The sequence below is a fragment of the Haliotis rubra genome, unplaced genomic scaffold (genome assembly GCF_003918875.1).
Source record: "Haliotis rubra isolate DU_JTF1 unplaced genomic scaffold, ASM391887v1 Scf1531, whole genome shotgun sequence".
Lineage (NCBI taxonomy): Eukaryota > Metazoa > Mollusca > Gastropoda > Lepetellida > Haliotidae > Haliotis > Haliotis rubra.
In genome coordinates this window covers 46,133-62,626 of record NW_025765483.1, presented here as the reverse complement: position 1 = coordinate 62,626, position 16,494 = coordinate 46,133, and the positions used below count along the sequence as shown (strand labels likewise).

The following is a 16,494-nucleotide window of genomic DNA, read 5'->3' as shown; positions in this document are numbered from 1 at the left end:
TTTTATTTTCGCCCGCCCGCCCCATTGTTGGAACAGTCAGGCGATGATAAACACATGATTAAATACGGACGCATTATTGAAATAACATTTTTGTGACATTTACAACACAATATAACGATTTCATACCTTGTGGAAGGAAAATTGTAACGCGTTATTGAACGCTTCTGTACACTTTCTTGTCATGACGTCCGACATGTTGGATCACACGGTATGTATTTGATAAACAAAACGATCATATAACTTGAAACATAATAATTGACACATTAATTAATGGTTCAGTGCACACAGGTGGTGCTTCCCCATCCCTACGATGAAAGTGGGAACAGCCCTGTTGCTGTACAGTACCCGCAAGAGGCATAGTTCTTTAATGAGTTAATTAAAACCAAAAGACATTGTTCGTTGAAGAGCATTTATTGTTTTCAATAGATACTGAAATACTGAAAAAGATTATCGTGAACTGGTGATATATTCTACTTGTTGAAGGCCTGCCATAATGGTGATCGGAAAGAGCAGTCATAGGTTAATAAATACATTTGGATTAATTATAGTTACAACAGTTATTGCTCAATTTTTCAAACACGTAAATCTGAGTAGGTAAATTAATTTCTCTTTCAAATGATCACGAAGTTAGCTACACAAAGTGTTTATTTTTTTAAAGCCATAAATCTGGAAAGGTTAATTACTTTATCTTTTAGAGTTTCATTAAGTTACCTCCACAAGATTCAGTTAAATAGCTAATCCATAATTAGCTGGGGTTAATCCATTCTATCAGATAGGGGAGTAAGGTGTGTTTTCTTTGCTAATTACCTACTCCACTGTCTCACAACTTGGACTCTCACAACTGGGAGTTCTCACAAATGGGAGTAGACCATAAGAGCTCCATTTAATATTATAAATGTTGAAGTGAGGGTGGTGATACCTTTTGTTAAGCCTTTTGTCGTATTTTAGCATAAACAAGAAGTAAGTTTTTAGGAAAGGAAAATGTGTTGAAAAAAATCGCATATTGGCCAAAATACATGACCATTGGGAGACATATTACCACTATGAATTTGTTGAATGAAGTAAAAACACCTTGAACACTAACGGTCATGTGGCACAGCCACAGAAATATGAGTTTTAAGTAAGGAGAAGAATCCTCGCTCATAGGCCTGTCCCTGGTATACAAGCTTGCTATGTATTACATTGAAATAGCATATTTAATTTTGCCACAGCGCAGAATTGTTTTTGACCAATGGGTTTCCAGAATGAAATTATCCAAATGCACCATTACAATATCACACCTCATGACTTACGCCAGAATCGACCATAGTTGTAAAGTGCACATATAGCATTACATAAACTGCTACACATCTCTTGGAAACTTAAAAAACATTTCTTACTTCTTCAGTATCTTAAAGCTCTCTTACTCTCTCTCACACTCTTTCGTTTCATATGTGTGTCTTAAATTCTTTGTCGCACACTTATTGTTGTCGATCAGGTCAGAACCCACAAGACCCCACAAAAGACAATTAGTCTATAAGTTTTAGTTACAGTGGTATATCACAGCTGTCGCCAGTCCTGGGAAAGTAGCCTCGGACATTTACTGGTAGCAGGGGCTGGCAGATTCTTATGTCTCGACTAATATATATAAATAGTATAAGCACATGTAGACTCTCTCTTTCACACACACAAACCGTAACAAAGTTAGTGACATTATGGTAAAATCCAAATGCGCCCCAACATGGAGGGTGGGCGGGGGTGGGTGGGGATCATAAGCACGTGTTTAATTGGTGACAAATGAGGGATCTCCTTGGCCAGAGTAACATTGTTCTAATCAATATACTGATGTGCAAATCAAGCAAAATGAGTTGAAAACAAAAAGGTAAAGCGTTCATCTGAAAAAAACCGAGTCCCTGTACCTCACAGCATTTCAGTTCTGCTGTTGATGTCATCCTAATCTAGATCATACCGTCCCCACCTCCAAACCAATCCCCTTCCAGAACACATGGTGTGGTGCTGGATATTTTTCTGGAATCGTGCTTATAGGATATTTTGTGTAATTAAAACTACAAACATTTTGGTTGCTTGTCTCTGACTATTTTAACACACTTTCCACTTGTTCAGATGAAACAATCACTCATGAGGTTACCTTGAAAAGATTACATGTAACAATAACGTTTGCCTCTGGGTATAGTTTCTGATAAAAGTCAGGCTAATTTTCCTCTATGAGCAATTATTTTTATGTTCGTTCAAGGTGGATGGGTGTCAGCCTCCTGCCCCCACAGAATCGTGTATGCGTTTAAATCCATCCTGAGACCTGAAAGTGTGAGGGACCATGTGGATTTATTACTATCCTTGTCAAGACAACCGCCAGTAGTCATCAGTGATTTAGCCCCGATGATGTCACGTCATGGAAACAGGAGGCGGAAGAACGTTTGGCTGAAGCAACTCCTGAGAACATACAAAAGGGGAAGGACGGAAACTTTTCTAAGAGCATACCTTACATGAAGGAATGGCTGACAGTAGCTCCACTAAATGCTCTGGACTCCGATGCGCATTTCCTGCCATCAAGTGAAACATTCTGTTTGCTTGATCAATTTCGTGAAGGGAACACGAAATCGGAAGAAGAACTGCTCAGACGTATTTCGTTTGTTCCCGAAATGAAAGGCAGAATAAATTCGCAAGTAGAAGAGCAAATGCACAGGAAGGTGAACCGGAACAACTACCTCCCAGATGTGATGTCGACAGGTAAATTATATGTTTGTCCTTCGACTGCTGTTACATTTTCACAATGAACAAACAAACAAGAAAATGACAGCCGCAGTCGAAGGAAAACTGAAAACTGACATTCTGTGTGGTGAAATTCGACACGACACGTTTGGCCGCCTGCACCTTTCAGGTAAATGACCTGATGTGAACTGATTATAGAAAATGTTTATTGAACTGAAGTTCAGTGTCTGATCGATTGACATTTTAATACTCAGTGTTTCTTGTGTATGTATGGATGTATGCATATGTGTGTCTGTCTGTCTGTCTGTCTGTCTGTATGTCTGCCTGTATGTCTCTCTCTCTCTCTCTCTCTCTCTCTCTCTCTCTCTCTCTCTCTCTCTCTGTTGGACAATGCAACAGAAGGTAAATTGATACAGTTCTATTCTACCGTGTGTGTTCATATACTTAACATGCAGCGTAATTTAGCATCCATTGTAAGAAACTAGTATTTTCATTGGCATTGTTATCACCGAAGTAATATGCTAAGTCCAATAATCGAGGCTGATTGTCGATGTTTTGTACAGGGGAAGCAGACCGTTGCACGATGCATGAAGACAAACAGGAGCGCAGAAAGGATTCGCTCAAAAGTAAGTAACATTGTTGTATCTGTTACATACATTGATAGATCGGGATACCCTCGCTATGACCCATTTTACTGCACCAATTCAGACATGGACACCGAGGCCCGGAACATTTACCACAGGGTCACTGTTCGACTGACACCGGTAGTAAACATAATCGTCATGCACGGACGACCACTGACAATGAGACACTCACTTTTCTGAGCTGGAACATTAATGGTCTGAGAGATAAGGTTGATGACATCGATTTCTTGAAATACCTGCGCAGTTTTAACATAATATGTTTATTTGAAACATTTGTGGAAAGCATGAATTATAATTGGCTTGAAGGTTATGATATATTTTATAGCCCTGCAATCAAGCTATCAGACTATGGCAGACATTCCGGTGGTGTTTGTATATGTATCCACCATGGTCTTAGAAACTTATGCGAACAAATAACAACTGATCTCGATAACTTTCTATGTCTCAAACTTGCTAAGGAATTGTTTTCTCTAGATAAAGACGTCAACCTGATATGTACATACATCCCTCCAACAGGATCAACTTACTATAAACATAAGACTTATAACTGTAATATTGAACAACTAGAACAATATCTTTTAGATAACCTTCAAGGCATGACTGAGTGTCATACTCTTATTTGTGGCGACTTCAACGCACGTACAGGTAAAGAAAATAACTTGACTTTGTCTAATGATGATGATGTGAATAATGTATTTCATGATGTTGATGATGACGACTACCCTATTGAAGATCGTAATTCCCATGATAATGTTATTAACGGTTTTGGTAGATTGTTGTTAGACTTATGTTATGCCTTCAAACTGTTCATAGTGAATGGTAGAGTACACGGAGACGAACAAGGCGAATATACATACAATGGCCAGCAGGGGTTCCAGTGTCAACGATTATTTTGTTTGCTCACCTGACTTTTCCCATTTATACATATGTTAAATGTTGGTGAAAGGGTGGAATCTGATCATTTACCGTTGGAATTGACTTGCCAATTAGCAGATATGATAAATATGAGTGACGGTTGTACAGATGTCTATTCTAAAGAAAGATATATCTGGAACGAGTATTTTAGTAAAACATATTTAGATAATTTGCAGAGTAATATTACTTCTTGTTACGAACATCTCCTGTCAAAACTTGATTGTGATCTGAACGGTGCTTTAGATGATTTTGTCCACGTTATACTAGAATCAGCAGAATGTATGAAGAAAACATTTAAGTCAAACAAACAGAGCAGTAAGCCAACAGTAGATAAAGACTGCAGGACTGCTAGACGAGATGCTCGCAAAGCACTGAGAAGTTTTCGGTTTAGACGCACTGAGAGTAACAGACAATATTTTTGCAAAATGAGAAATAAATACAAAACTTCATGTAGAATATATAAAGGTAGGTTGCGTAATCAAAACCTAAGAAGACTTAATGAGTGTGTCCATAATCCCGCTAAATTTTGGAAACAAATCCGTTCCTTTAGAAATCGAACAAATCCTAAAATAAATATTTCCAAACCTGAGTGGTTGATTCATTTTAAAGAGAGTGTTCTCAAATGATTCTATTCTTCAGAACGATAACATTGTTTTGATGATGATGTTCGTGATCTCAATCTTGATATGGAATATGAAAGTATCGATAAATTGATTTTAGAAACACAAATTTCTGATGATGAAATTAAAATGCGATTACTCATTTAAAGAGTGGTAAGGCAGCTGGACCTGACAACGTTGTGATTGAAATGATAAAATGTTCTCAGGTCGAGTTAATGCCCTTCCTACGGAAATGTTTCCATTCTATATTTGACAAAGGTGTATTTCCAGATAACTGGTCTCGTTCAATTATTGTTCCATTACATAAAAAGGAGCTTTAGACAACCCGGATAACTATAGAGGTATATCGTTAATGAGTATTTTAGGCAAAGGTATTTACAACCATATTAAATAACAGAATTTCAAATTGGTCAAATATGAGAAACCTGATTCCCGAATGCCAAGCCGGTTTTAGGAAAGAATATTCAACTGCAGATCATATTTTCACATTATATGCCATAATCCAAAATGTCTTTCACGAAGTAAGCACAAATTATATGTTGCTTTTGTTGATTTCAAAAAGCTTTTGACTCTGTAGATCGTTCCAAATTGTGGTATTGTTTAAAAAAATCTGGTTTACAAGGAAAAATGTATAATATTCTAAAGTCAATGTATTCTAACATAAAATCGTGTGTACGTTGTGGTAATGATGTAACCGACTTCTTTGATTGTCCCATAGGGTTACGACAGGGCTGTATCTTAAGTCCAATGTTGTTTTCTTTCTTTACAAGTGAACTGTATTACGATATTACAATCTCTGGTAAACACGGCGTTCAAATGTTTCCTGATATGCTTGAAATTTTCATCCTACTTTTTGCTGATGATGTGATCTTGGTGTCCGATACTATTATTGGCTTACAAAATCAACTCAATATCTTAGAACGTTACACAAACGACTGGAAACTCTTTGTTAATTTCGAGAAAACAAATATTGTAATCTTCAGATGAGGCGGTCCCGTCGCTTCAAAAGAGAAATGGTTTTTCAATGGCAAGTTACTGACTATCGCTAATCACTATACCTACCTTGGTCTTATGTTTTCACACGATGAATTTTAAAAAGTGTTCTTTATTTGCAATCACGTGCAAAGAAGGCTTTCATAAATGTTATGTCTGTTTCTCAGAATATAGGTGCCTTCACTCCAAACATATTTTTCAAACTATTTGATTCACAAATTCAACCGATTATGCTTTATGGGTCAGAAGTTTGGGGTTTCAGCGTCAAGAATGTCTTGAGAAACTTCATCTCTTAGCTTGTAAAAGATTTCTAAATGTTGGACAAGCAACGCCAAATTGTATGGTTTATGGGGAATGTGGGATATTTCCAGTTTATATAAATTCACAAATCAGATGTTTGAAGTATTGGCTTAAGATTCTGGAAATGCATGAACAACGAATACCTAAAATAGCTTATAATATGCTTGTTCATCTTGATAGCATGGGCAAGACAACTTGGGCTTCACATATTAGAAATCTTTTATTTTCCCATGGCTTTGGATTTGCATGGTTAAATCAGACAGTGGGTAATGTAACTCTGTTTCTTAAACGTTTCCGAGAACAGTCAATTAATATGTTCTATCAAGAATGGCATTCGACTCTCGAAAATAGTTCAAGGTATGATCTATATAGGTCCTTTAAGAGCCTTATCCAACCAGAAATATATTTATCTGTATTGACATCAAGAAATATCAGACGCACATTTGTTCAGCTCCGACTAGGTTTATTAGATTTAAGTATTAATAAAGGTAGAAGATTGTCTATAGACAGAAATATGAGAATTTGTCCATTATGCAGTTCATCTATTGAAGATGAAATTCATTTTATATTTGTATGTCCATATTATGATGATCTTAGAAGAAAATATATTTCAAGTAATTATCTATCAAAATATCCAACAATAGCCTTTGTCTCAATTCTCACTTCCAGAAATGAAACTGTTATCCGCAACCTTTCTCTATTTGTAAAACATGCTGTTGTCTTGAGAAATGATAGGTTATCTAAGCAATAACCATTATAATTGCCATTGTATTATGTACTGTAATTATGTATATGTATGTAACTCCTTGTATATGGGCCGGAGGCCTTGAATACAATAAACTTGACTTGACTTGATACCCTCTCTTACACTGAGAGACATATTTCCTTGTTTTGACTGTACTTTGTATGACACAGATCACAAGGTTACCTTGGAACAGCTCCGGGTAGCTCTGCAAGAGGCAAGTCGATTAAACGCAAGACGACATCGCCCAGGGACGTCAGAGCGCTTACAGGCCTCGGTATCGGAACACGGACTGTGTTTCCGACGGAGGACTCCCCGGAGACGGCAATTGCTTCTTCCATGCAGTTGTAGATCAGCTACAACGCTTGGATGGCAGATCAGAATTTGATCATATGGGATTAAGAATGGCAGTTGCTAACAGCTTACGGAGGTATCCTTATGTAAGTGCTTGCAGTGATATATATATCCGCACAAATATCTACTTCTGAATGTAACTTAGGTTTCTAATACGCGCGCGCGCACTCACTCACTCACTCTCACACACACACACACACACATACACACACGGAGTATTTTTGTGTTATACTAGTTTTTCTTATATATTAATTCATTTACCACAGGAAGGGGGCACACACCTATCCAATTTTGTCGATGTACAACTGCACAAAACCTGGAACGTTTACTTGGAGTCCATTGCTAAATCGGGTGAATACGCTGATCACCTTGTGGTACAGAGAACGTCGCAGCTTCTGAAAAAAAGGCATTGCTGTTTTCACAAGTTCTGAAGATGGAACCGCGTCAGACAATAATGTTGTCATGATAAGCGGTGGACCAGGAGCAGCTATCATGTTAGGTCACTATCATGAAGCGCATTACCAGAGTCTCGATCTCCAACGTTATGGAAAGTATTCCGTATTCAATATTGTCATTGATATAGATTTCATATTCCAGAAAGTGATGTATTCAATACCAAATACTTGCTCACATATGTAACACATTTTGTTCTCGCACTGGGGTGACCAATACCTATTACAGACCCCGGTGGCCTGTAGTTGAAATCAGTGGTTGATATCATAACAAAGTCCCACACCATAGGCATTGCATTCGTGTCGTACGGCAAACTGCGATAATACTGTTCATACAATGTGGAATATTTTCTTGAACCAGCACCACTTGTTCGTCTTTAACACCTAATGGTACTGTTTTCTCGGATAGCCGTGGTCAGTTGTTGTCCGTTTATGCAGGAATTGCGGTGAAATACGCTGAATACGCTTAAAGAGATATTGCAAAGGTAAACAATTCACAGATTGCTCACTAACTCATACAGTGGTACTCAGCAGTTTGAAATAAGTAACATCGTTTTCAGCAATAATGCAGGTCGCTGAGCATTACCCAGAACTCATACAATTGTCCGTTAGTGTCCTGAATAGTGTTCGGTTCATGTTTCATACAAAAGGGCGTGGTGCACCAATTGCATACCACAGAATGGATATACCTGTGTAAAAATATACAAACGTTTGACGTATATCTCATTTTAGCAAGCAAGTACTCTAACAATTCGTCATATTGTCATTTTAGGGCAACTGGAGTGTATCCAAGAACAAGCAAATTCAGCAGAATCAACATCAACTAAACTGGATGTGGTGAGGGTAATTCAATGTATCAAATCGTAGAGATGATGTAATGATTTAATGGTTACAGTGCGGTACACTTGTGACTTAAAAGTACATAATGTGAAGTACAGAAGATATTGGGGACCTAACCTTGCCTGATGCAGCTATACCGTTGTTTTCATAATAGCTTTGATGTAATTATTTTCAGTTTCAAGATATCTGCAATGATAACAGACTACTGGACGACATAGTCGTGTCCATAGGTCCCTATAGAGTTTCAAAACTGGATATCCTGACGATAGCACCAAGGCTTCCGAAAGAAACCGAAGACCAAATGAGAGACAAAATAGAGAAAGAGATGAGATGGCTGGGTGAATGATCAGGTATGTGTAAAAGACAGTATAAGCAGTTAATACACGCTGATAAAAGAAAAAACCCAAGTAACAATAATAGTAAATACGTTTCTTTTGCAGATAATAAATGCCTTCCTGTATGTGCTGTGTCAAGGACGAGAGGTATGTGGAAGGATTTTTAACATACAAGGCAATTTAGAAATAACAACAATACAAGATGTCGACTCGTTTGTTCAAAGAATATACAATATGACTGAATGTTGTGTTTATGTATACAATTACATACGGTAAACAATATTCGTCCTTGAATATATAACATGTTCTTTTTTTCGTGTTATTTGCTTCAGTGTAAGGAAAGAAATGTAGCTTTATCAACTCAGGTTATTGAGGGATGGCGAAATTTCAAGTCGGGAAGGAGTCACAGAGTGGCACTTCTACAAAAGGTGATGAATTGATATTGTGTACAGTACATACCTGTGAGATAATATACACTGCAACAGTTGATAAACGTCAGCAATGACTAATTATGGAATTGAATTATTTCCTACGAATATAACAAATTCATTGTTGATCGCATTATAATTTGTTTGTTTGTTTCTTGTGTAATGCCACAATATGGCGATTCGTTCACTATGTAACTGCTATGTTGCACAATACTACTGCATTATGAAGATGGCATCTCAGAACGAATATTGTTCCAAATGTAACAGACAATATTCGTTATATTTCAGGAAAAACTCTCAGACGCAGAAAAAGTGTTTATACCGATTCATAGACAGGGCAGCCATTGGACATTGTTGGTAATTGGTATTTCCTGGGTATTTAAGACAGTAAGAGTGGTGACTTATAAGCTATATGTGTCTGGGACGCGTGTTGAATTTCAGCAGTGTTTAAACTTTTGTGATTTCCTGTCACCGAGTCTGATCCAGATGTCATGACTAAATGTAGCTTGTCGTAATCTGTGGTTATCGCCAATAGTGATGTGTTTCTGGCGTTTCAGCAGCCTTATATTGTATTTTTGGAGCAAATGTCTTATTCAGTGGGAAAGGGGAACGCCAGGTGTATTGACATATAATAGTATAACATTTATTCTTCTAACTCAGGTTTTGGATGTACAAACCAAACAAATGCGTTTCTATGACCCCATGAACCGGACATTTGATGAAGAGGTGGTCAACATCACAAGGTATGATTGTTGACTTAGTACATGCCCTGTTCTGACACCTACGAGGACATTATACTTGCACGCACGCAAACATACAGAGGGTAACTACCTTCACGCCTCCTAGTCTATGTCTATTCATTGTTGAGTTATCTGTCGGGTTCTACTCTCATTGCTTTGGTATGTTTCTATGAAGGGAGTACATGGAATACAGACTTCAGAATGTACCGGATGATGCCATTGACCCAACACACTTCAACGTAGAAGTCGGTCATGGGTACACAACACAGAAGGACACTACCAGCTGTGGGGTTTACGTGTGCATAGTGAGTACAGTGATATGTTGAAAAGGGTTTTATAAACGTTTTACTGAATTAATGGCTGCATATTTCACTTTTACTTATTCAACAACTATTCAGAAAATATTTAAATTTTTACATAAATGAAAGTATACTTACTAATGTAAGGGTCACACTGAGCATCGTTTACTTGTTTCAGTATGCTTGGAACGAATGCAGGAAGGACAAAAAGGTATGACCTTTTTGACGTTTGTGTTCTGTGTCTAATGTTCTGAACAAAATGAACAAACTTCACATGTGTTACTATATGTCCCAAATATACCCAAACAGAACAAAGTGTGATGTTAACGGATACATGTGGCTATTTTACGGACGTAATGAGCGTACACTTAAACAGGATTAGGCATTAAGGTGCGCCTGGGGTACAACAGGAAGGCAACGTTGTGTCATCGACTGCCTAACACACATGAACCTAGCTTTAAGCAACCTGCGCCATTGCTGTACCAACATGGCACCCAGCTGCTGAACATTCTGGGGTTGACTTCTCAAGGCACGAAGATTTCTTTCAAGAGCTGATGGGACTAAGGTCAGCTGGTGTCGATGCATTTTGCAGGACATTTCGTGTCAAAACAGCTCTGTGTAGTGTTACATTGTGATATTGGAATTGGTGGCTTCAACCGTGAACAGCCACGCACACGAACAGGGTCACGTGTTCATAAAAGAGTACCGCAGTAAAAATTGGTGGATGCGTCAGGTGTAGACATGACCATTATGGTATTCGCCCATATCAACTACTTTGTATTGCCCATTTCCATAGTTCAATTATCTGTTTCTGTTCAATATACAGTGTATTTTACTTTTGACGGACAGACAGCAAACTGATATATATGTATGTCTAAAAAAAGCAATCATCACATTTTTGCAGGTTGACCCGAGCAGTTGTCGTTCTTTCATTGCTGAAGAAATTTTGAATGCAGGGAAGGATATGCAACCGAAGGTACGTCTATTTGGGTATTCAGTAAGATTGTGACGTTGATAGAACATAGATAGATAGATACACGTTCTGATAGAACAGGTATTTATTTACACATGCTTGCGCGAAAACGCTTTCCATTTCAGAATACCACACATGACGTACCAAGAAGATACGGACTGCGAGAGCAAGTTCCGGCGGTAAGACATAATATGTGTCCTAGTTTGAAATACATAGTTTTCCATTTCATGAAGTGTGGAAATACGTTTAGCAGAGTTGCATGTATTATATTCAGAATGAGAAACGTGGCTCTAATAACAAAGTGCTATATCGAAAGATTGACAATCCAGATTGATACAGGTGTATGTAACAGCGGAACTAAATATGGCCATTGAAAAGAACTGAAACGGTAACTAAACAGATACACATATACCCAGTTATTAATAAAGGCTCATTGACTATATGAATCAATGTCACACATCTACATGGTTCCACATGGCATGGTCTTTACACTAGAGCAAATATACCAACATGAGAAATATCTAGCTATGTCGAAGTCAATAGACCACTTTATGTCCACAACTTGCGATGATGATATTCCCAGGGGCGCAGCTACCATTAAAAAAAACTCCGGGCTTACACATGATTTTTGCTAAAGATCCTCATGAAAGTTGGGCAAGCCCTCAAAACTATCTACCTATAAAGCTGTGCGACCTATCGGGTTTACACGAAAGAATTGACTTGATACGCGCCTGATTCCGATCACTGTGTATGTTGTATTCATGTGCACATTTTTGGGCTTCATAAGTGAATGTGAAACTGACGTGATTTAATTCCTACCATAATGAGTTGTAAGTAATAATTGTGGTAATGATATACAGCCATAGAAATACGTATGTTATGTTTCTATATCAGAACATATTTTCCGATTCATGGTGTGCTGACCAACCGCTGCCGTTGAAACGGACAAGACGACCTGGACAAGACGACCTGGACATACGTCAGCGAAGATCCATTCACGGGTACATGAAACTAATCAATGACATATCGGTAACAGTAAGAGGTTAGAGCATGGATGAGCATATAAAAAATATGGAATGTTTTGTAAAAGAATACAGTGTTCTTTTGTTTGTGCATGAATAAAACACGTTTCTGTTTCATTTAGAAGCAGTCTCCTGAGGTTCAGCTGAAACGGTATGCTACCTTTCACTTGTGACAATTATAAACGAAAGCTGCCAAAGCATTTTCAAAGTGCCTGTTACTAACACTTAACCATTACGACTGTGTTTTAGGCATAATTTATAACCAATGAACTGTTATACCTCTGTGAGCTTGTGCAGCATTGGATGTACGAGGAACTAATTCTAATTCACTACTATTTCAGCGAAGGATGTGCGGAAAAGGCGACAGCGAGAAGAACAGCTTTGCGTGGGTATATCATTTTTCCAGAAAAGGGTAAATTGAGGGAGAGAGGGAAGTGTATGTGTGTGTATGTGTGTGTGTTTGAGAGAGCGAGAGAGAGTAATGGCGTGTCTATGTGTGTGAGGGGGTGGGGGGTTAAAGTTTGAGAGATTCCATGGAGTTAGCATACTGTTTTAATGAATATGTTTCTTTAATACAATTAGCGGTTCCCGTAGTGGACATGGCTGAGTTCGGTGATCAGCAGGTGAGTGTACTTGCTGATGATCTGGAGGAGCTGAAGACTGTGGAGCGATCACAATTCCGGAACATGGTATGAATATGGACATATATTCACCTACTTCATCAGCTTAAATATATACTGGCATAACTGTAAGTTACTAATTAGGGGATGTACATGAATGGAATGATTGGATGTTGATTCTGATGTTAATCGCCTTTTCTTCTTTAGTATTGTACTAGTACTAGTATTTATGCACACTGGATAACCTTTGCAACAAGATTTTCTTTTCGAACCTTCAGGTGGAAAAAGTAATTGAAGAAGATATTCCACGATTGTACAATTATCCGACAGAAACAACATCAGAAGTACCGAATGAGTATGAGCGGCATCTGCTCTTCTTTAAAGGAAAGAAACTTGAGAGGAGCAGAGCAATGTCCCACCTCAACGCCGTTGTAAGTATTACTGTACTGTGACTTCATAACTTTTTGTCAGAAATGACTATGACTATTTGCAACTCCCAAAAATTACAGCCAGACCACAGGACTGGTTAGATGTAAAACTTGCCAGCCCTGACCAAAACTTACCTGCCCGCAAATAATACAAGCGACGTAGTTTATCATCAATTTATTTTTACGAGTGAATTAATACTGATATATGATGATTATCTTCATATACATGTCTAAATTTTAACCCGACCGTGGGGCAGGTGAATTTGAGAATGTGACAGTCCGTGTTGTAAATATCCCGTCACGGGCGGTAGGGCAGGCAGGTATTTCGAACGCTGCTATTTGTTGGGCATTGTGTCGATATAAATGTATCAAACACAGTTGTTACATTGTATGCCTCTACATCTGTTCCAAAGTACAATTTGTCTAAGCCAACCCCTTACTAATGCCAATATGTTCATATTGTTCAATATTGTTTCCGTAAATTTGTAAAGAGAGTATGTAAAAATGGTAGAATGATTTTCATTTCAGGGGTATGCCATACTTATGCAGACGATGGAATCGAAATTAGGATACAGTGAAATTTAAAAAAAACGTGTTGTTCATGATGATGGTTGGTGTCAGTAATAAGAAACAAGTGATTAATAAAGATTGAGTGTTTCGTACATAATTACCAGGTAGAGTTCCAGCATGCACTACCATGAATATACACTCTTCATGCATAGTCATACTATTTTCAGACTGTATGATATAACCAAAAGAAATTTGGTACTTCCGGATGCTGTACTACAGAGTGGACGTCCAAGGTATGTGACTGAAGGTTATAAGGTACATGTATTTAAAATAGAATTGTTCTATTGTTTGTACGTGGCTTTAGCTCTGATAAAAGTGCTGTCATTTTATTCATGTATATTTCAGGAAAGACTATTTTGTGAAGGTGGTGGAAGACTACATTTTCTTTCATGTCAGGAAGCATTTCGGAGCGTATAATTCTTGACTGGATGAGTGTGCCACACGTGGGTATGTGTATGTTAGTTAGAGTGAGTGAGTGAGTTTAAATTTACGCCGCACTCAGCAATATTCCAGCTATATGGCGGCGGTGTGTAAATAATCGAGTCTGTACCAGGCAATCCAGTGATCAACAGCATGAACATCGATCAACGCAATTGAGATACGATGACATGAATAAGTAAGCGAGTCTGACCAACCGATCCAGTTAGTTGGCAAGCATGGGTTACTGAAGATCAACCCGAATATTCATGGGTTATCTTAGTTAGAAAAGGAAAGGGAGAGCAATTGCCAGTTTGACGAAGCTCGACACCCTTAAACACACAGACACTTCATTTAAAGCATATAAGCCTTGTGAATTTGTGGCTTATGTTGAAATCCAGATAATAAATTATATAGGTCATCCTTGAACCTTGGACTCAATTTTAGTTGGATATACTATGTTCTGCCTTTATGTCAAAGTAACATGGCTGAAAAGGAAGAATGCAAACTGAAGCAAGTGTTCATACAAGCATGTACTCATCATGTCGTACTATAGCAATTCCTGAATGTTTCAGTATATGTTATTTTGTTTCAGATTCCAGACGGATAGTCAAATGTTCATTGTAATAAAAGGCAGTATAGGAACTGAATAAACCACTCTCTCATACGTACTGTATAAGATCAATTTAACAAAAGAATTCATTAATAGCCCCATATTTTGCGTACATAAAGCAAAATGGGTTTTTATTTTTAAGCAAATATCTGGGAAAATGTTCTGAGTAGACTTTTCATTATGTCATTAATATAATGCCTTTTTCCCCCGTTTAACGCCAAATGTGTTACTTCTGTTGTTAATTCTAATGATGGAGTCATCAACAGTCCAAGGTACCGATATGATGAAACAACTTCGAAAAGTTCATTACGATAATCCACTTTGTTTTTGTTTCCGAAAGGTTGGCATTTAACTTCCATGTTCAACAGTAGTTATGTAGAATATTAAGTTGCGCTTGTAACCCACTTACTGGATCACACATAAAAGTAACCTCAGAAGAAGAAACAGTTGATGTAAATCAGGGAGTAATTGTACTCCTCTACAACGTCTATCAAAATCATCGGCAGCCAACTCATTGATGAAGTAGTAAACAGAATGAGGCTTAATATACAGCCCTGTTTTAGTCCAACAGGACAATCAAAACACTCAGTAAGGCCATCGTTACGCCGTACGCTAGTATGTCTCATTGTCTGAACCACATTATTGCCCACAACTGCTCAGCCCTCCCTGCAATGTTACAAAATGTACACCTATTAGACTAGTATATTTTAGTCTCTTTCATCTTATAATCCCCTATTTATTGTATTGTATGACCAGAAAATATTGAGAATTTTAGGAATATGTTTAATTGGATTTCTAGTATAAACAACCTTGACCAGCTATCAAGCGCTTGGTTTCATTCAAGAGAGACAACTCCGTTAATCCTTTTTCATTAGTTTGTGAAGAGTTATCCCCCTTTGTTTACTTGTTAGCAGACGACATTTTCAGTGATCCTCAGTTTGGATGATTAAGAGAAGAGGAAGTTGATTTTAGAGTATTATAACAAGGACATCAGATCAGCTAAAGTGATTTCAAGTAAAACAGGCATCCCTTTGTCCACTGTTTATCGTGTTTTGAAAAATATTGCAAATGGATATGGCATTGAGCACCAGGGAGGCGCAGGTAGGCCCAGAAAATTGATTGTCGGTGACAGGAGGCGGCTTAGTATTCTTGTTTCTAAAAACAAACGAAGGAGTTCAGAAAACTGAAGGCTGGATATGATTGATAGAGGGACTGTGGCTGTCTGTAAGGAGACAATTAGAACTGAGCTGCATGCAATGGGTGGGCAGAAAAGTTGAGGATTTCTATCACCGATCATGAAACCTGAACAAAAGGAGCGAAGGTTGAACTGGTGCTTACAGCATAGACATTTCTGAAAATGAAGAAAGTCTCAGGGCTCCTTTTCATTATATTATATATTTTTTTACTATGAAATTTTTTCAGTAAAATATGTTCATTTCAGAGACTAGTTGTTAGTCTAGCTAATGAGACTAAGGGTCCT

The 16,494-nt window shown here is 37.9% G+C and overlaps 1 protein-coding gene across 1 annotated transcript; it reads left to right on the top strand.

The window, feature by feature from the left end:
* Positions 1-2,461: 2,461 nt before the first annotated feature.
* LOC124270643 lies at positions 2,462-14,521 on the top strand. Its single transcript, XM_046705680.1, has 11 exons — positions 2,462-2,878; positions 8,502-8,566; positions 8,745-8,919; positions 9,237-9,332; positions 9,621-9,689; positions 10,248-10,377; positions 12,708-12,751; positions 12,961-13,055; positions 13,317-13,417; positions 14,152-14,217; positions 14,330-14,521. The coding sequence occupies exons 6-11, from the start codon at positions 10,325-10,327 to the stop codon at positions 14,406-14,408; spliced, it is 438 nt and encodes a 145-aa protein (XP_046561636.1). The 5' UTR covers positions 2,462-2,878; positions 8,502-8,566; positions 8,745-8,919; positions 9,237-9,332; positions 9,621-9,689; positions 10,248-10,324; the 3' UTR covers positions 14,409-14,521.
* Positions 14,522-16,494: the final 1,973 nt, after the last annotated feature.

Coding starts and splice junctions, on each gene's coding strand:
- LOC124270643 (XM_046705680.1), top strand. CDS start 10,325: ATGGGTACACAACACAGAAGGACACTACCAGCTGTGGGGTTTACGTGT. Junction 13,418..14,151: donor TGTCCCACCTCAACGCCGTT/GTAAGTATTACT, acceptor TACTATTTTCAG/ACTGTATGATATAACCAAAA. Junction 14,218..14,329: donor CTACAGAGTGGACGTCCAAG/GTATGTGACTGA, acceptor TGTATATTTCAG/GAAAGACTATTTTGTGAAGG.